At 44.9% G+C, this 22,009-nt stretch overlaps 1 protein-coding gene across 5 annotated transcripts in view; it reads left to right on the top strand.

Moving 5' to 3' along the window:
• Positions 1-22,009, top strand: part of LOC127002488 (demethylmenaquinone methyltransferase-like) — a 266,522-nt gene that overhangs the window by 173,064 nt on the left and 71,449 nt on the right. For 3 of the 5 annotated variants that reach the window (XM_050868490.1, XM_050868494.1, XM_050868491.1), the window contains one exon: positions 8,623-9,081. In XM_050868490.1, the coding sequence (XP_050724447.1) occupies positions 8,623-8,703 (81 nt within the window). In that variant the 3' untranslated portion in view covers positions 8,704-9,081. Of the gene's footprint in view, positions 1-2,398; positions 2,551-8,155; positions 8,269-8,622; positions 9,082-22,009 lie in introns of those variants that run through there. The other 2 variants (XM_050868495.1, XM_050868492.1) reach the window with 2 other exon arrangements.

Here is a 22,009-nt window from a genome sequence, read left to right as displayed (position 1 = left end):
GTGAGTCGTTGTTATTAAGTGACTGCCTTAAGACGCTGTACATTTCAAGGTCGTCATCGAGTGATTGCCCGGGAGGTCTGTAGGTGACAGATATATTTAAATTGACTTTTGCAATGTTTACTCGCACGCACAAATGTTCAACGTTACTGTTCCCCGGTGTTTTGTTAGTGGGTTGCAAATAGCTTTTGACATAAAGGGCGACGCCACCGCCTCTACGGTTTACACGATCTTTGTTGAAGAGTCTGTAGCCATCTATGTTGTATTCGGAACTTAAATCAATATTTGTGGTGTCGATAAATGTTTCGGTTATAGCAATTATGTCAAAATTTTCTGTTAGAGCAAGACATCTCAGTTCATCAAATTTGTTCCTTAGGCTACGCGCATTGAAACTAAGGATTTGTAAGTTATCTAGAGGCTTGGTAATAGAGGTGGTGGTACTTGCGGGATCACGGTTACGGGTTTGTTGCGATGCACGGCGTCTATTTACACGGGTGGGGTGGGGGGACGTGGCTGTGACTCGTTTTTTGCTCGGATGACGCGTACTGCGTCGTTGAGGAGCCTTCCGAATCTGGCTGCCCCGATGGGAGAAAGGTGCAATCCGTTCCTGTGGAAGAGCTCACTTTGTCCATAGAAATTGTCCCATGCGAAACAGGTCATGTGGGGTTGGATTTTGGCCAAATAATATTATTGTCTTATAAAATTGAAAAAAAATAGCTGATTTGAACGATATAAATGCGATATATGTGTGTTCCCTGTAAGCTGTCGTTTTCTGTGAGTCCTTTCACGCGTGGCACCAATACTCCAGTGGTGGTGCGTACGACGAAACATGTAGAACAGTACTATGTAACTTCCGCTTCTTATTTATTATTTCCGACACACTGTGAATGCTTCTTCCATGACTATATATTGTTTAGTTTGAGTTTCTTGTAAAATATATCCGAGGATTGTTTGTCTAGCCTTTCTATAGTCATATCATAGTACCAAATTTATCACGCTCGTACAGACTATATTTTCTCTATGTGTATATAAGTAGCACAATATTATCCCTTCATTGCACAAGCATAACATGTTTTGTAACACCAACAACAAAAAAATTACACACAGCTGCCCAAATAACCCATTATACGAATTTTATGTTTTTTTATGTTGGTACTCCTGCATACCACAGCCCGCCCGCCCTCGCCCGCCAGCTGATCACATACCCCAAACATTTTCCCATTTACTACGTAGCTTCCGCGTCTTTGCATTTGCTGCCGACCAATTTGGTATTGCTCTGCTACTGTACAATTTACATAACATCCCAATTTTACAAGTATATCTAAGAGGTAATTGTGTATTACCTCTGGACTGTAGCATATCCCATGAAAATCTGTATGGCTGGGAAACTGATGACTCAGGTTCCGAGCCAGGAATGAATACAAAGGAGAAACAGACAGCAACAACCCTGTTGGGCCCAACGAGGCTGCCTGTATAGCTAACACTGCACTGCACAGGACAACACGTGCTAACAGCGAGGGTGTAGCAGCGTGTCTGGCTATCATGACTCATTGCTGGGCCAACCCGCCAACCCGGCGCCTCACGCCCCAGGGCTGCCAACACAACCGACGATGACTGTACGCATGAACACAAAATATATTGAAATTGCTATTCAAGTTGGAATGATATAAAAATAGCTGATCTACTGAACAGTATTTTGAGTATATTGATAAGTAATTATGACACCACTGACATATTTTTATAAATATACCTATTTTTTCAATAAATCATTCGTGGTCATGGATACATTCTATGTAATAGACCACAGCAATACAATAAAAATGAGAGTGAGCTTTCAAAATCATATTTAGGCATAGAAAAGACATCTTGAACCATTTCTACAGGTTTAGGTGCCATGAAGTAAAAGAAAACGATGATCGTATATATACGTACTAAACACTTTCCCTCCCGAACGTATATATACGTACTAAACACTTTACGGGTTAAGAACTCCACGTCAAGCTCCCTACAAAGAGTCTGTAAGCGGTTGTTTAGGCTGAAGGCCTTACTGAAAAAGTCGCCCTCCGCCCAAGTCCGTGGTAGAACTCCTGAAATCAAAATGTTTGGGGATTTAGACTTATACTGCTGGATGAGCCTACGGTACTTCTCCAGGAGTTCTTCAGACCGGGTCGTGGTGCGAGAGAGAGAGAGAGAGAGAGAGAGAGAGAGAGAGAGAGAGAGAGAGAGAGAGAGAGAGAGAGAGAGAGAGAGATGCCTTCAGTACCAAGTGCCTACGCACAATCATGGGGTATCGCTGGAATAATTTTGCGTTATACCGGCGACTACTCCGTGAGGTCCGGGAGTGAAGTGATGCGGCCCCTGGGGTACGCACCTGTAATCACCCGCTTCCCCGTCCCCTTAGATGATCTGGAAAGGCGGGTACCGTGGCCCCGCCATCACGCTGGAGGAGGCGCTGCGTTGGGTACCCCCGGAGCGGCGAGCCAAGGCCAGGGTGCTGGACGTGGCCGCCGGGACGGGCTGCGTGGGCCGCGAACTCCACCGGGAAGGCTTCAGGTGGGTGCCGCAGGGCCGCAGACAGGGGGATGTCCGGTCACCATACTTAAATATCCTCCAGTCCACTGCCTTCTGCCTGCCAGTGCCTCAGCCTCAACACGAGTCCAACGCCAAGAGATGAAGACGATGTGTTGGAAATTACAGCAGCTTGTGTAGAGGCAGGGCCGCTGGGTGGGAACTGGGAGCGGGTAGGAGCGGCATTACTATAGTCCATCGACTCTAACTTAAAATGGAGCCCTGTGGCTTGGCCCGGGGAAACCCCCATTGTTTACAGATCTAGCGATGACCTGCGCATGACGTTTTGTCTCACTGTTAGTCTGTACGTTATCTATTTATGGAATTTACATACATTCATAATACGACTGCGTGGTGTTATGAATGGCTTGGGATTAGAGGGATTGATTGATTGATTGATATAGAGTTTCTTTCATGGCGCCGCAACATCTTGGTCATATGGCACCGGGGTAATAAAATGGAAGGCAAATAATTAAAATAATCTAAGGGTGATAAATATTATTAGGAAGATAGTTTTGAAATGGTCCATTCAGATATAGCACTAGTTTAAAATATAATAAAATGTTTATTAAAAATGCATTAGTGAAATACAAATAACTTTCTATGAAGAGACCCTACAAGAGATGGAGGATGCCCATCTCCTGCAGATACCCTATGACGTCATGTCCAGGGGTGAACGCCTTTTCTCCCAGCATTAGGGAAAGGGAAACATTCTCATGTACATCACAACACCGGGAGAGGTACTGCTCTCGCAGATCGGGCCGACAGTTCAAGCCAACTATGAGTATCGTCTGAGCTCAAATAAGCCTCGGAGGGTACTTAAATACTTCGATCATCGGTTCCCAAACCGAAACAGAATCAACTTATTCACTGCCTGAAGACTAACCATATTTACCATGAAAGGAATAACAATGGTGAAGTGTTTCCTTTCATGAAATAATAACTAATTGTTCTTGCTGAATTACAATTAAAGAGCAAGGATTATTTAATTTAACCGATGGAAACAGAGAGGAAAGCCACGCCATCTGGCGAGATAAATTCAAAATATCGCTTCAGACCCACGTGGTTGGTTTTCTCTCACTCCACCACCGGCCTTCACAAAGTAAAGACCAAGGCACTGCAGCCCACCCATTAACTCGGACGCAGTGTGCCTTCTGTTACCTGACTCGAGGGATACTACACCCGGCAACGAGACTTCAGAGACAACAGTATCTTTTGAAACCCGCTTCTCAGCTAAGTGCCCCCAGCAGTTATTTGAGACAGATAGATTTTTACTACACGGATCCGGTAGGATTATTATTTGTTCGGCTGTCTGGAGGTGCTTGTTGGATACCTTCACCACCTAATAGCTGGTAAGCACTTGTTTCTTTGGGATTGTCTGACGGGTGTGTTATTCACTTTGCGAGTGACCTAACTGTTGGGTAGGGTAAATTTACTGATTCCCAACAACTACTACTAATGCTATAACTTCTACTTCTAATACTGCTACTACTACAACTACTACAGCCACTCCCACAGGCACATAGACGCTGTGGACCCGTCGGAGGGCATGATGAAGCAACGGGAGACTGGCATCTATACCAACGACTTCCTGGAGTTTATCGGCAGCGGACACTCCACCGTGCCCAAAGGTATTAGTGATTTGTTTTTTTACATCAAAGGACACGGCTCAAGTTCAACAAGAGTACAAAAAAAAAAGTCCGCTACTCGCCGCTCCCATAAAAGATTTAAGTAAAGAGTAGCCAAAAGAGAGGTCAATTTCGAGAGGAGAGGTGTCTTGATACACTCTTCTTGAAATAAGTCAAGTCATAGGCAGGAGGAAATACATACGAAGGAAGGTTGTTCCAGAGTTTACCTCTTGCATAAGGGTTTTGGATAGTATAGGGATGAGCATGAGTAGAAAGTCGTGTGCAGCGGGGCCGCGGGAGGGAGGGAGGCTGCAGTAAGCATGTTCAGAAGAGCAGTCATCATGAATATATCGATAGAAGATAGAAAAAGAGGCAACATAGCGGCGGAATTTAAGAGGTAGAAGGTTGTCAGTAAGAGGAGGAGAGCTGATGAGACGAAGACCCTTAGACTCCACTCTGTCCAGGAGAGCTGTGTGAGTGGAATTATTGTTATTGTTGTTGTTTCATATTTAAAGATTAATATACGTATTTTTCTTATACATCTCTCTCTCTCTCTCTCTCTCTCTCTCTCTCTCTCTCTCTCTCTCTCACACACATACGACCTGGTGGTCACCTCGGGTGGTATGGGCGAAGGTCATATCCCACTCAGTGGCCTCGACGACCTGGTGCGCGTCGCAAAGAACGGTGAGCGAGCGTGCGTGCGTGCGTGCGTGCGTGCGTGCGTGAGCGTGAGAATGTTTTTACAACAAAGGAGACAGCTCAATGGCGCCAAAAAAGGAAACAATAATATAAAAAAAAGCCCGCTACTTGCTGCTCCTGATAAAAAAAAATCAAAAGAGGTGGCCGAAAGAGGGGTCAATTTCGGGAGGAGAGGTGTCCTGATACTCTCCTCTTGAAAGAGTTCAAGTCGTAGGCCGGAGGAAATACCGATGAAGGAAGATTGTTCCAGAGTTTACCAGCGTGAGGGATGAAAGAGTGAAGATGCTGGTTAAATATTGCATAAGGGGTTTGGACAGTATGGGATGAGCATGAGTAGAAAGTCGTGTGCAAGGCCCCTGTATATATATAGCAACTGTGCGGGGGAGAAGAACTGGAGGAGACGATACAGAACGCCCAACCTCGAGGAAGCTGAATTAGCGTGAGTGGAGATATGAAGTTTCCAGTTGAGATTTTGAGTTAAGAATAGACCGAGGATATTTAGTGTTGAAGAAGGTGACAGCTGAGTGTTGTTGAAGAATAGGGGATAGGTGTTTGGAAGATTGTGTCGAGTTGATAGGTGGAGAAATTGAGTTTTTGAGGCATTGAAGGACACAAGGTTTCTTTTACCACAATCGGAAATGATAGACTCCAGTCTGGAGTCGTGTACTTCCTATTGGGATGGCCTTCTATTGAAAGAAGTTGAATAATGCAGAGTGGAGTCGTCGGCGTATGAGTGGACAGGAAAGTTTGTTATTGAAAGAAGATCATTGATGAATAACAAGAAGAGAGTGGGTGATAGGACAGAGCCCTGTGGAACGCCACTGTTGATAGGTTTAGGGGAAGAACAGTGACCGTCTACCACCGCAGAGATACAACTGCCGGAAAGGAAACTGAAAATAAAGGAACAGAGAGAGGGATATAATCCAAAAGAGGGTAGTTTAGTAAGCAAAGTCTTGTGCCAGAGACTCTATCGTAGGCTTTCGATATGGCTAAGAGAGGATGACCAAGAGTTAGTTAAGAGAGCAAGAAGATCGCCTGTAGAACGCCCATTGTGGAACCCATACTGGCGATCAGATAGAAGGTTAGAAGTGGAAAGGTGGTTTTGAATCATCCGGTTAAGGATTGATTCAAAAGCTTTAGATAGACAGGAAAGTAAAGCTATAGGGCGGTAGTTTTAGGGATTGGAACGGTCACCCTTCTTAGGCACAGGCTGTACAAAGGCATACTTCCAGCAGGAAGGGAAGGCAGATGTTGATAGGCAAAGACGAAAGAGTTTGACCAGGCAGGGTGTCAGCACGGAAGCATAGATTTTAAGGACAATAGGAGGCACTCCATCAGGTCCATAAGCCTTCTGAGAGTTGATGCCAGAGAGGGCATAGAAAACATCATTTGGAAGAATCTTAATAACGGGCATAAAGGAGTCAGAGGGGGGATGAGTAGGAGGAATATGCCCAAAATCGTCCAGGGTTGAGTTTTTACAGAAAGTTTGAACGACGAGTTCAGCCTTAGAGACAGATGAGACGGCAGTGCTGCCGTCAGGGTTAAGGAGAGAAGGGAAAGAGGAAGAAGTGAAATTGAAGGAGATATTTTTGGCTAGATGCCAGAAGTCACGGGAAGAATTAGAAGAAGCAAGGTGTTGACATTTTCTATTGATAAAAGAAGTTTTGGTAAGTCGGATAATATATATGGCACGATTCCGCTGACATGTAAAGGTCATAGTTAGCGTTGTGAGATGCCTCTATCTTTAACAGCACGAGAACAAGCATGATTCAACCAAGGCTTTTTAGCATGAGGAGTAGAGAAAGAACGTGGAATGTGTGCCTCCATTCCAGAGACAATCACCTCTGAGATGCACTGGGCACACACAGAGGGGTCTCTCTCCTGGAAGCAGTAATCATTCCACGGGAAATCGGAAAAGTACATCCTCAGATCATCCCACCGAGCTGAAGCAAAATGGCAGAAGCATCGCCTCTTCGGTGGGTCCAGAGGATGTACAGGAACGATAGGACAGGAAACAGAAATAAGGTTATGATCGGAGGAGCCCAACGGAGAGAACAGTTTGACAGAGTAAGTAAAATGATTAGAGGTAAGGAAGAGGTCTAGAATGTTGAGCCTCTCTCCAAGACGGTCGGGAATACGTGTAGGGTGCTGAACCAACTGCTCTAGGTCGTTGAGGAGAGCAAAGTTGTAGGCTTGTTCACCAGGCTGGTGTGTGAAAGAGGATGAAAGCCAAAGCTGGTGGTGAACATTGAAATCTCCCATGATGGAGATTTCAGCGAAGGGAGAGTGAGTCAAGATGTGCTCCACTTTAGAATTCAAATATTCAAAGAATTTTACATATTTATAGAGTTAGGTGATAGATAAACAGCACAGATATATTTAGTAATAGAATTAAAATGAAGTCTTAGCCAGATGGTGGAAAATTCAGAAGAGTCAAGGTCGTGGGCACGAGAGCAAGTGATGTCGTTGCGCACGTAGGCGCAGCATCCACCTTTGGATTGAAATTTAGGATAGAGATAGTAGGAGGGAACAAAGTAGAGGTTGCTGTCAGCAGCCTCAGAAACCTGTGTTTCGGTGAGGAAGAGAAGGTGAGGTTTAGAGGAGAGATGGTGTTCCACAGAATGAAAATTAAAACGAAGACCGCGAATGTTGCAAAAAATTGATAAGGAGGAGGTTCGAAGAGTTATCAGGACACCTCTCAAGTCGGCAGCCAGAATGGGAGTCCTCCCTGGGGGAAATTATGGTCCCCCCCCTCCCCCCAGGCGGGGACTCCGAGGCATTGTTATTTTTCGCCATTTATAATTTTGAATTTTGGGAAAAGGTGTGTGTGTTGTGTGAATATAGTGTGGTGTAGAAAGAGAGAGGAACTGTCTTTAGAGAGCATGCTGAACTGCTCTCTGGTGTTGATGAGACATAAGGGAAACGGTTAGTAAGGACATGGGAAGGGTCTTTGAAGAGCTTCAGCACCCTCCTCGCTTCTCATATATCCTCACCGGGAGTAGGTCACGCCCGTTCGGTAGGTGTCTTCCTACCTACTCCTACTATAGGATCGCTAAACAGTTCATGGTAATCCCAGTAACTTTTACTAGAGGCTTTTCAAACATGCAAACTTAGGCGCCGTTTAGGATGGGAAAGAGCCTACATAGAGACTTCAGATTTGCATGGAATAAACCTTGAGGCGGTCTTCCTAAGGTGGGCAAGACGACGCGCCCCCTAGCGTATGCCCCAATGATTAACTTATTTCCTCCTCTCCGGTACTCCAGGAGGCTTCGTGATCATCGTGATGCGCCATGAGCACCTACAGACCGTGCCTTCCTACAAGGACAAGCTGGAGCCTTACATGGACCAGCTGGTGGCGGACGGGAAGTGGAAGAAGGTAGGGAGCACCGTTGCCAGATTATCGTACTCAGAGCATAGTATTTACCGTTTTTTGACACCTAACTATTGCCAAGAAACATCAGGAATTAACTATTTTAACGACAGATATAAATGAATTTAGTTATTGAGCCCCAGGAGACGGTTTTGGGGTCGGAAGTTGGTAAATATAAGAGACTGAGTACAACTATCTGGCAACGTTGGTACAAGAAAACATTTACTCTAATCAAGGTTTCTGTCTGGCGGGGCTGTTCACTGTATGGGCGCCTGTCACGACACTGGTATAAGGAGATGGTCAGGAGCTGGCCAGCGGGAGAAGGTCATGTATTTGAAATGATGGTCATAATTCCTTCAGGTGGAGCGGCGCACCGTCCCAAACTATTTCTGTGACAAGGAGGGTCTCGTCTTCGTCTTCCGCATCACTAAGCCTGAGTGAGGAGGAAGAGGAGGGAAGGGAAAGGAGAGAGATGAGGAGGAAGAGTTATAGTTGTGCTGTGCCAAGGCCGTCTCTGTGTTGCAGCCTTGGCTTTCGTCGCGGCACCCGAGACTGAGGTGTGAATTATCGAGGTCTGGCAACCTGGTGTCATGGCGTCTACGATGTTATATGATAGTCTACGCATAGGACACATTTGTCAGTATTAATCATATTATTGAAATTGTCGTAAAAATCTCTTTTAGTTTATAAGACTGAGGCTGCAGAATGCTTAACCTCAGACCTTGCTATCATCTCCAATTGGGATAAAAGGAATGTCTGGTCTGGGTCTTGGGGTCTTGATGATGTACAGACATGTATATATATAATAAACGGGTGTTTAATTCCTCTCAGGATCATGTTAATCTTTGTTTGTTTCTCAAGTTAATTTAAGTGATTACTCTTCCTAATTTTAAATGTGTCTGCTGTTCCTAATTTATAATGTGTCAGCTGTTCCTAATGTATAATGCGTCAGCTGTTCCTAATCTTAAAAGCGATTGCTGTTCCTAATTTTAAAAGCGTCTGCTGTTCCTAATTTTAAAAGCGTCTGCTGTAGCCCTACGTGGCGCAATGCAGAGGAAGTTAACTTATTTAATCTGAAAGTAAAGTGAAATGATCATAAAGTAAAGTTAAGTAACAGAGTAGTGAAGTATATGTGGCAGGTAGCATGTGGAAGGATGAGATGGAACGAGAGAATAAGATTAACGAAAATAATAAAAACTCTCGCCCCCATCCCTCCCTCCTCCATACTTCCTTCCTCGAACAGAGTCGTCCGCCACGGGAACAGCCTCCCCGCAGAAGTAGTCAGTGCGGAAACGATCAACTCCATTTCCACTGACAGTAACTTTACTGCGTCGGGAGTGAACTGAACGTATCCAAGGTCACTTAATGTTCTTAGTTCTGTTATTTTCTTCTTCTATTATGAGATATCATCATCATCATCATAATTTCGTTTAACGTCCGTTTTCACTCTTCCTGAGCGGTTGGACGCTTTATTGGTCTCCTCTATTCTGCTCTGTCCTCTGCCTGATGCTCATCCAATCCCATCACTGCTAAGTCTTCCTGTATACACCTTCTCCACCTTTTCCTAGGTCTACCAACTGGTCTCCTTCCCTTTACTTTCAATCTCTTCAAAACTCCCAGCACTGTATCCTCCCTTGCTTTTCACATGTCCGAACTATAGGAGTCTCCCTTCTGAGCACTGTTTCCAGGTTCTCTACTCCACATCTTTTAGCCACATCTAGCTGCACTAGATACCCTGTCTTGCTAATCTCTCCACAACTCCCAGCACTGTATCCTCCCCTGCTCTCTTCAGATGTCCAAACCATCGGAGTCTTTCCCATCGAAAGGAGTTTCTTTTCAAACCGAGTCATCCGTCACTGGAACAATCTTCCTTCAGAAGTAGTAAATGCGAATACTATCAACTCCTTCAAATATAGAATCGACCTTCACTTCGCTGCGTCGGGAGTAAACTGAATATTGAGGTGCTTTCATCTGCTCCTCAATATCGAGGTGCTTTCATCTGCTCCTCAATATCGAGGTGCTTTCATCTGCTCCCCAGGCCCCAAGTGGCTGTCGAGCAGATTAAATCACCAAAGCCGGCAACCTCGTAATGAGCCAATAGGCTTTATGTTGCCTGCATTTCCATGTTTCCATGTTTCTGAGGTGGTGGCGGAGTGGCTAGCGTGCCGGCCCCGCATTCGCAGGTTTGATGATGATGAGGGTTGAATCCGCCGCTAACCACCTGGGATTCTTCAGTCACCGCCGAGGGGCCTAAGACTACTCACATGCTGTCCTGAAGACTACCCACCAACCCGGACTCTAGAAGATGCTATGCAAGTGAAGTCAAGAAAGATCTCCGGGGACAGCATGAGCCAATAATAATTGCGCCACTATAAACAATTGTCTGCGCTTTAACGGGCTGGGCCCACCATTATACCCCGAATAAAAAAAAGCCTGCCGGCGCTTTAGGTCATATATAAAAAAGGAAAAAAGAAACTGTTTCCAGGTCCTCTACGCCACATCTGTTAGCTACATCTGCACTGGATCGACACCCTTCTATTATGAGATTTTGAACAAAGAATAAAGAAGAGAATAAATTGCTTTCCGCCCTCCCTCCTCCCTCCCTCCTTCCTTCCTTCCTCGAATTGAGTCGTCCGCCACTGTAACAGCCTTCCTGCAAGAGTGGTTAGCGCATACTGTGTGATTTTCAGTTAATACAATAAACATGTGTGCAATATTCATGCAGTGGAGAAAATGATAAGACTCGTAATATGATAATAGAAAACAGTAAAGGAAGGAATATTAATTATGCATGAAACCAATTATAATCCTTTTCCACAGATAGAGGTCGTTTTTTTCTTGTTCTTGTTTTAATAGTTTTTTTCTTCTTCTTCTTCTCCTATATGAGAGAGAGATAATAAAGATAATATAATAATAATAATAATAATAATAATAATAATAATAATAATAACAATAATAACAATAATAATAATAACAATAATAATAATAATAATAACAATAATAATAATAATAATAACAATAATAATAATTATAATAACAGTAATATGAGAAGTGTGATAAAGGAGAATTACAGAAGAACAAAGAAGAGGAAAGAAGGAATGGAGGAAACAGAAGGAAGGGGAATATAAATAATGGAAATATATAACAATAGAACGGGTCAAAGTGGGACGGGGCGGTACTCGGCTCACCTCTAAACAAAACAACGTGACTGAGAAAGAGTAAGGGAGGAGAGGGAGAGAATGTAAGGGATTAGGGAGGTGGGAACTGGGAAGGGAGGAGATGAGGAAAAGGAAAGAGAGGGAGAGAAAGAGTAAGGGAGGAGAGAAGATGGAAGAGAAGAGAAGGGAGGGGAGAGGGAGAGAAAGGAGGGGATGGAGTGAAAGGGAGGAGAGAGAGAATAAAGGAGGAAAGGAGGGGATGGAGGGGGGTAAGGAGTAAGGGAGGTGATAAGAGGGAGAGAGGGGTGTAAGTAAAGGAAGGTGAGGGAGAGAAAAAATAAGGGAGGAAAGGAGGGGATGGAGGAAAAGGAAGGAGGTGAGGGAAATGAGTAAGGCGAGGTTCCCACTATTCCGTTTTGACGGATCCGTCGACGTTAATAATGACCTCAAAATGACGTCAGCGAAATAGCGGCCGCTCGGCACGGATGATCCACCTGTCAGTCCATCGTCCATCATTTGTTGACAAACATATGGACAGCATTAACCACAACGACCTCTTGTATATGTTATTTTGTAGCTAAGTACTTATATTTCATATTCATGATATGTAGGATACTAATTTTCATTCTGTGGAGCACCATCTCTCCTCCTCTAAACCTCACCTTCTCTTCCTCACCGAAACACAGGTCTCTGAGGCTACTGACAGCAATCTCTACTCTGTTCCCTCCTACTATCTCTATCCTAAATTTCAATCCAAAGCTGAATGTTGCGTCTACGTGCGGAACGACATAACTTGCTCTCGTGCCTACGACCTTGACTCTTCTGAATTTTCCACCATCTGGCTAAGACTTCATTGTCATACTATTACTAACTACATCTGTGCTGTTTATCTCTCACCCAACTCTGCTATCTATGTAAAATTCTTTGACTACTTGAACTCTAAAGTGGAGCACATCTTGACCCACTCTCCCTTCACTGATTCAATGTTCACCACCAGCTTTGGCTTTCATCCTCTTTCACTGACCAGCCTGGTGAATAAGTCTACAACTTTGCCCTCCTCAACGACCTAGAGCAGTTGGTTCAGCACCCTACACGTATTTCTGACCGTCTTGGAGACACGCCCAACATACTAAACCTCTTCCTTACCTCTAACCCTTCTGCTTACTCTGTCAAACTGTTCTCTCCGTTGGGCTCCTCCGATCACGACCTTATTTATGTATCCTGTCCTGTCGCTCCTGTTCATCCTCTGGACCCACCAAAGAGGCGATGCTTCTGGCATTTTGCCTCAGCTCGGTGGGACGTCCTGAGGATGTACTTTTCCGATTTCCCGTGGAATTATTACTGCTTCCAGGAGAGAGAGCCCTCTATGTGTTCCCAGCGCATCACAGAGGTGATTGTCTCTGGAATTGAGGCATATATCCTACGTTCTTTCTCTACTTCTCATGCTAAAAAGTCTTGGTTTAACCATGCTTGTTCTCGTGCCATTAAAGATAGACAGGCAGCTCACAAAAGGTTCCAGAGCCTTCGCACTCCTACTAATCACAAACTCTACATTGCAGCCCGGAATCGTGCCAAATCTATTCTCCAACTTACCAAAACCTCTTTCATCAACAGAAAATGTCAACACCTTGATTTATCTATTTCTTCCCTTGCTTCTGGCACCTAGCCAAAAATATATCCACCAATTTCACTTCTTCCTCTTTCCCTCCTCTCCTTAACCCTTACACGAGCACTTCTGTCTCATCTATCTCTAAGGCTGAACTCTTCGCTCAAACATTCTGTAACAACTCCACCCTGGACGATTCTGGGCATATTCCTCCTACTCATACCCCCTCTGACTCCTTTATGCCTGTTATTAAGTTTCTTCATAATGATGTTTTCTATGCCCTCTCTAGCCTCAACTCTCAGAAGACTTATGGACCTGATGGAGTGCCTCCTATTGTCCTTAAGAAATGTGCTTCCGTGCTGTCACCCTTCCTGGTCAAAGTCTTTCGTCTCTGCCTATCAACATCTACCTTCTCTTCCTGCTGGAAGTATACCTTTGTACAGCCTGTGCCTAAGAAGGCACACCGCTCCAATCCCTAAAACTACCGCCCTATAGCTTTACTTTCATGTCTATCTAAAGCTTTTGAATCAATCCTTAACCGGAATATTCAAAAGCACCTTTACACTTCCAACCTTCTATCTGATCGCCAGTATGGGTTCCGCAAGGGTATTCTACTGCCGATCTTCTTGCTCTCTTAACTGACTCTTGGTCATCCTCTCTTAGCCGTTTCGGTGAAACTTTGTCGGTTACGCTAGACATATCGAAAGCCTTCGATAGAGTCTGGCACAGGTCTTTGCTTTCTAAACTACCCTCTTTCGGATTCTATCATGCTCTCTGTTCCTTTATCTCCAGTTTCCTTTCCGCCCGTTCTATCTCTGCTGTGGTAGACCGTCACTGTTCTTCCCCTAAACCTATCAACAGTGGTGTTCCACAAGTCTCTGTCCTATCACTCACTCTCTTCCTGTTATTCATCAATGATCTTCTTTCCATAACAAACTGTCCTGTCCACTCATACGCCGACGACTCCACTTTGCATTATACAACTTCTTTCATTAGAAGGCCATCCCAACAGGAAGTACACGACTCCAGACTGGAGGCTGCAGAACGCTTAACCTCAGACTTTGCTATCATTTTCGATTGGGGTAGAAGGAACCTTGTGTCCTTCAATGCCTCAAAAACTCAATTTTTCCACCTATCAGCTCGACACAATCTTTCAGACACCAATCCCCTATTCATCAACAACACTCAGCCGTCACCTTCTTCAACACTAGATATTCTCGGTCTATCCTTAACTCTAAATCTCAACTGGAAACTTCGTATCTCCTCTCTCGATAAATCAGCTTCCTCGAGGTTGGGCGTTCTGTTCTTCTCCCCCGCACAGTTGCCATCCATCTACAGGGGCCGTGTCCGCCCTCGTGTGGAGTGTGCCACGTGTGTGTGTGTGTGTGTGACAGGGGGGGCTCCACGCACACCGCTCTTCTGGACAGAGTGGAGGCTAAGGCTCTTCGTCTCATCAGGTCTCCGCCTCCTACTGATAGTTTTCTACTTCATAAATTCCGTGGTGTTGTTGCCTCTTTCTATCTTCTATCGATATTTTCACGCTGAATGCTCTTCTGAACTTGCTAACTGCATGCACCCCCCTTCCGTGGCCCCGCTGCACACGACTTTCTACTCATGCTTTCCCTATGCAAGAGTTAACCAACCTCTTCACTCTTTCATCCCTCACGCTGGTAAACTTTGGAACAGCCTTCCTTCACCTGTATTTTCTCCTGCCTACGACTTGAACTCTTTCAAGAGGAGGGTATCAGGACACCTCTTCTCCCGAAATTGACCACTCTTTCGGCCACCTCTTTTGATTCTTTTTTTAGGAGCAGCGAGTAGCGGGTTTTTTATTATTGTTTCCTTTTTTTGTGTCATTGAGCTGTCTCCTTTGTTGTAAAAAAAAGTGTTTTACGTTGTTCTGAAGGATGTTGTGTACCAACATACAGGCGGAGAATCCTATTGGCTGTTGTGAGCCATCTGGAGTGGTTTAAATTTCCTGATTTCTCCTTGACAGTGTGTCAGAACAGTCCCATTAGAGATTGCTTTTCCCAATTGGTCCTGCGAAGCCATGTGGCCCACTTGTTTTACCATCGAGTTTTTCAAAAAGGTGACGTAGTGACAGCTCATTGCCATGGACCTGACAGATGAACCAATGAACTGGGTGGGCAAGGCTTTTCTCGACTTGACAAATCACCCCAGATTTATTCCCAGTATTTACAGTAGTCCATCACATCCAATCGCCAGTACGTTTTCCGTGGAAATTCTTTTTCTATCTCTGCTGTGGTAGACGGTCACTGTTCTTCCCCTAAACCTATCAACAGTGGTGTTCCACAAGTCTCTGTCCTATCACTCACTCTCTTCCTGTTATTCATCAATGATCTTCTTTCCATAACAAACTGTCCTGTCCACTCATACGCCGACGACTCCACTTTGCATTATTCAACTTCTTTCATTAGAAGGCCATCCCAACAGGAAGTACACGACTCCAGACTGGAGGCTGCAGAACGCTTAACCTCAGACTTTGCTATCATTTTCGATTGGGGTAGAAGGAACCTTGTGTCCTTCAATGCCTCAAAACTCAATTTTTCCACCCATCAGCTCGACACAATCTTTCAGACACCAATCCACTCTTCAACAACCACACTCAGACGTCACCTTCTTCAACACTAGATATTCTCGGTCTATCCTTAACTCTAAATCTCAACTTGAAACTTCGTATCTCCTCTCTCGCTAAATCTGCTTCCTCGATGTTGTGCGTTATGTTCTTCTACCCCGCACAGTTGCCATCCATATACAGGGCCTTGTCCGCCCTCGTATGGAGTGTGCATCTCACGTGTGTGTGTGGGGCCTCCACTCACACAGCTCTTCTGGACAGAGTGGAGTCTAAGGCTCTTCGTCTCATCAGCTCTCCTCCTCCTACTGATAGTTTTCTACTTCATAAATTCCGTCGTGATGTTGCCTCTCTTTCTATCTTCTATCGATATTTTCACGCTGAATGCTCTTCTGAACTTGCTAACTGCATGCCTCCCCCCCTTCCGCGGACCAGCTGCACACGACTTTCTACTCATGCTTTCCCTATGCAAGAGTTAACCAACCTCTTCACTCTTTCATCCCTCACGCTGGTAAACTTTGGAACAGCCTTCCTTCACCTGTATTTTCTCCTGCCTACGACTTGAACTCTTTCAAGAGGAGGGTATCAGGACACCTCTTCTCCCGAAATTGACCACTCTTTCGGCCACCTCTTTTGATTCTTTTTTTAAGAGCAGCGAGTATCGTTTTTTTTATTATTGTTTTTTTTGTGTCATTGAGCTGTCTCCTTTGTTGTAAAAAAAAGTGTTTTACGTTGTTCTGAAGGATGTTGTGTACCAACTTACAGGCGGAGAATCCTATTGGCTGTTGTGAGCCATCTGGAGTGGTTTAAATTTCCTGGATTTCTCCTTGACAGTTTGTCAGAACAGTCCCATTAGAGATTGCTTTTCCCAATTGGTCCTGCGAAGCCATGTGGCCCACTTGTTTTACCATCGAGTTTTTCAAAAAGGTGACGTAGTGACAGCTCATTGCCATGGACCTGACAGATGAACCAATGAACTGGGTGGGCAAGGCTTTTCTCGACTTGACAAATCACCCCAGATTTATTCCCAGTATTTACAGTAGTCCATCACATCCAATCGCCAGTACGTTTTCCGTGGAAATTCTTTTTCTATTACTCTTTGCAGAACCAGTGGCAGGTTAATAATGGCCTAGATATTCTGAACCTGGTTCAGCCGCTATAGCAATATGCTCTTCAATTACCTTTCTCCTATAGTCTCTATTTCCAATCTTCTCCGTAGTAAGAGTTTCTTTCCTTCCATCAAAGTAGATGCCTGCAACTTATACTTTCCCATGTGCATCCTTTGTCAAATGTTGTCCGTTTGATTGCCTCGATCTCCGTACTTTGTTCCTATCTATGACTTTGGAAGGATCCTCTTTTGTAATAACCCCTAAATCTTCAAGGATTGCACTAGATAGTAATGCAGCACCACGGTCAGACAGTCCAACCCAGTCACAAACCTCATGGAAAGAAGAGAACAGACGTTTTTGTTCTCAATTTTTTTTCTTTTTCATCTCTTCATTGTTGTCCCACAGCTCCACCTTCTTTTGGTTTTCTATGATGGAGCTGGTACTTGGAAGGGGTGTATTCATCTTCCGAGTCAGTCAAATTTGAGGACGAGGTATCACTTTGAACAAGACATCCTGATGCTTGTAACTGGCTGATGGTCTTGCAGCATATTGATTTATTCTTTCTTCTCTTTTCCTAATGGCTTCAGTTGTTCGTTTGTTCACTCCTCCAATGAACATTTTACGTTCATTTATTTGGTCCTCTACAAATTCTTGTTCTATTTTGGGGACTTTCTTCTGTCGAGGACAGGCACATTACTGGAATTCAGGGCACCTGCAAGCTGTTACTTCAAATAATCTAGCAGCATGACTACTGTGATAGTTGTGATGACTACCCTCATAGCTGTGATGACTACTGTAATAGCTGCGAGCACTACATCAAGTCCTAGCCATCCTAGCTCCCAAAAACGTGGAATTGGGCAATATAAAGTCGACTCACGTCCGTCTGTATGTCCTTTATAGACGACCAAACGGTGATAGCTACAGACATAGGCTTTATATGTTTTTGAAGCGTACTATGCTCCCGAGTAATCATGGCACATAATATGAGGACATTAATATACAATTTTTTGAAGTTATTTAATAAAACTATCAAAAATGGTCCAAACGTTGGGTCCATCGGCGTTTTCTGCTGATGCCGGAGCGGCGGAGGTTGCGGACAAAGAGGGACTCAGCCGAGTTATGTTCAGTGCAAAAGAAAAACAATCCCCAAAACGACGTTTTCCAAAATTTCCGTTTCAAACGGCTTAACTCTTCCTTTTCACGTTGATTTCTTTGTTTTAAGAGTTATTTTCCGTTTCATTTTAACCCTTCATTTTCACATCGAGTATTTAAATCCCTTTTCACAGTCATTTACGAATCCTCAGCTTCATCAAACCTCCAGCTACACCTAATGGTAAGGTCACATTTTATTTTGTTATTTTGGTTTAACCTGGTAGCAGCGGGGATCACGTTTCTTAATGGTCCCTCTAAGCGAGAAAAATGGGAAAAAATCATCACTCTTACAAACCACTTCATAATATATATTGAAGCATTTCTGATCAGTTTATGTATCATCTATTTTGGGAGGGTTTATATCATGGCACAAATCTGGCCCGTCGCTGGTACACGGTAAAGCCGCAAATTTGGCCCGTCGCTGCTACCGGGTTAAATTACTACTTTAAGTATTTTATGTCAATTTAGTAATTTGCCAAAAGTTTTTTTTTTTTTTGCCACACAATAGTATCAAATTTTGTTTAATTTCATTTTTTTTAATATTTTCACCTATTTTATTATTAAAAATGGCAAAAGTAGTACCTATTATTTTTTTTTTAGTAAAATCATCAAAAGTACTTTATTTTTTTTTCCTTTTGCATGTAGATTCATCCTTACCTCCACAATGCCTCCAGAACGTCCCTCCATTGGCAAATTAACTTCTCAGGCTCGCAGTAAGCGGCAAAGACGGGATGGAGAAACTGAGGCAGACCTTGCTCATCGTTTGGAGGCTCTCAGACTCTACAATTCTGAAGCAAGGGCATCACTGTCTGACCAGCAGAGACAAAACCGCCAAGAAGCGGATAGGTTGCATCACCAAAGAACCAGAGCAAGGGCAACAGATGAACAACGTGCAGACAGTAGGCTGGAGAATGCAGATGCACATCGTCAAAGGAGAGCAGAAGAAACCTTTTAACAGCAAAGGTTACGCCTGGAAGCTGAACGTCAAAAGAGAGCAAATACAAAGGGCATCACCTGGTTCAAATGGGCCTTCTCCTATGCCATCAAGAAGGACTACAACAGCAGCCCAAAGGTCTGCATTGGCAAGATGGACACAGTTTGCTCCCAATGCAGAGCTAAGAAGTGGCCAAGAGAAGCTCCAGTCATGTGCTGCACTGGAGGAAAAGTCAAGTTGGAGGCCCTTGAGGCACCGCCAGTGATCCTGCAGAAGCTGCTGACAGAGAACAGCCCACAAGCCAAAAACTTTAGAAGAAAGATCTGGAAGTACAATGCTGCCTTAATGATGACTTCCTTTGGTGCCACCAAGAAGCTCACTGCATGGGTTCGTTACTACCTACAAGATCCAAGGCCAGTGCTACCACCGCATGGGCAGTCTACTCCCCCTAGAATATGAAGAGCCCAAGTTTGTCCATGTCTTCTTCATGGATGGTGATGACGAAACCAACAGACGCTGTACACTTAACCAGTCGGTCCAACACGACATCATCGAGGCTTGAGTGTCAACATTGCCTCAGAGAAAGCGTCCAGAATATGTGCCGCCGCACTACAGTGGAACAGACAGCGGAAGTGCCATGGGAAGACTTGGGAAAACTGCAGCAGGAGGACCGAGATCTGAGACCAATTATGGATTGGCTGAGTCAATCGTCAACGCGACCTGGTTGGGAAGTAATCTCGAGAGAAAGCCCTACCACCAAGAATTAATGGACTCAGTGTGACACTCTTCGGATGGGCAACGGGGTGTTGCAGCGACGCTGGGTCTCTCATGATGGTCTTGACCACTACTGGTCCACGGTGCTACCTATGAAGTCCCGGGAAGGAGTCTTGAAAGAAATGTACGACAGCATCACCAGCGGACACCTTGGGGTAAAGAAGACACTGAGTCGCCTGCGCCAAAGGATCTACTGGGTTGGCATGAGGAAGGACGTGGAAGAATGGTGTCACGCGTGTAAGGTGTGCTGTGCAAAGAAGGGCTCCAAGAAGCGTCACCGTGCCCCATTGCAACTATACCAGGTTGGAGCCCCCAATGAACGGGTGGCAGTGGATATAGCAGGACCCTTGCCTCTGACGACGAACGGAAATAGGTACATCTGCGTCACAATGGATTACTTCACCAAGTGGCCGGAAGCCAACGCCATCCCTGACCAGGAAGCCACTACCATCGCTAAGATATTGGTGGAGGAGTTCTTCTGTCGCTTCGGTGTGCCTAACGAGCTCCATTCCGATCAGGGAAGGAATTTTGAGTCAACAGTCCTTGCTGAGTGTTGCAAGCTCCTGGGTATCAAGAAGACCCGGACCACCCCTCTGCACTCCCAGTCAGATGGAATGGTGGAGAGGTTTAATTGGACGTTGGGCCAGGAGTTGGCCAAGCAGTGCAACAATGATCAGTCTTCATGGGATCAGAAGCTGCCTGCGCTCCTCATGGCCTACAGGTCTGCCGTCCACGAGACTACGGGGTATTCACCGGCAAAGCTGATGTTTGGACGTGAGCTGCGATTGCCGGTGGACCTACTGACAGGAAGGCCTCCTGGGGAAAGTCTTCCAAGGGACGCCTCCAGTTTTGCCCGTCAACTAGAGGAACGGCTGGAAGGGGTGCACCATCAAGTCCGTGGTGCCTTTAAGTTCTCCGGGGAGGCCATGAAGTGCGGTTACAATATGAGGGCAAGCCACGTTGACTTCAAGGAAGGAGACCAAGTCTGGGTTTACAACCCGCAGAGGAAGAAAGGACAGTCTCCGAAGTTACAGAACCCCTGGGAAGGCCCTTATACTGTGCTAGAACGCCTCTCCGACGTGACTTACCGAATCCGGAGAACGGAAAGGACCAAGCCGAAAGTTGTCCACGTCAGCCGCCTATGGAGGTACCGCGGTCCGGGAAACTACACCTGGAACAACTACAGACACCCAGCAGCCGGCGAAAACGTAAGGGACGTCCAGGACCAAGAGGAGGTCGACGACGACATAAGCCTTCTGGACCTTTCAGCCGAGGGAGATAACCTCCCGGCTTCGGCAGATGTTCCAGGGACACCCCAAGAAGCGGACGACGACGAGGAGCACCAGGAGACAGACGCGCAGGAGGCAGCGAACAGAAGACAGAGACAACGCAGGCGTCCACAGCGATACGACGATTATTATGTTTTTGATTAATTATCTTATGTTTGTATATAGTTAAGTGCGTGATCGGGACGATCACAATTAAGAGGGGGGGATAGTGTTGTGCTGGAAGCTTCCCCCGGCGTCCATGGGCCTCTAGAAGGCTACGGGAGGAGCGAGCAGGGGCGGGGAGCAGAGCCGTCGCCCAGGGGCGGGCCAGACGCCAGGTGGGAAGTGTTGCCAACTCGCATATATTTTGCTACATGTTCTTGTATGATCTAAAATATACTGTAACATTCTAGACTGTACTGTTCTGATATATATATATATATATATATATATATATATATATATATATATATATATATATATATATATATATATATATATATATATATATATATAGGAGAAGAGGGCGAGAGAGTCCAGTCCGAGTCATAGTAAGCTAGTGGCCAGTGAAGAGTCGAGTGAAGTGTAGTACTAAGGAAGAATATTAAACTACAGAAGTTGTGCGAACTGTTTACATATCTCCCTCCCACGGAGTCTTGTGACGGCGACACGGAACCCAAGTAATACGTCCGGCATAACATCATCATCATGTAGAAGACATTCATTATCGCATTTCTAAATTGATTTCATGTAATCTGGTATATTTCTAACTACATTATATTATAATATAATATAATATTATACAATATTATAATTTCACGGTCACACACACACTGTACACACTGATGCGCGTCACTAACATCACCAGTGAATGCGCCACCGTGGTATAGTTGCCAGATACCGCCACTACCCTAAACATTCTGAAAACCGTGACACTACTCTCTATCGTCGACTGTACATGGATGTTGTTTGTGTACACGGTGTTCCTCAGACAGTTGTTACAGATCAAGGTTCAGAGTTCGTTAATTCCGTGATGCAGGAGATAAATTAGAAGATACCTATGCGACACGCGAAAATAACGGCTTACCATACAAGTGGAAATGGAATAATAAAGCGCGCAAATTATACCGTTGTTAACATTTTGAGGACAATG

This window comes from Eriocheir sinensis, chromosome 23 (genome assembly GCF_024679095.1).
Source record: "Eriocheir sinensis breed Jianghai 21 chromosome 23, ASM2467909v1, whole genome shotgun sequence".
Lineage (NCBI taxonomy): Eukaryota > Metazoa > Arthropoda > Malacostraca > Decapoda > Varunidae > Eriocheir > Eriocheir sinensis.
Note: the sequence above shows the minus strand (reverse complement) of the source record. Positions and strands in the feature narration are given on the sequence as shown.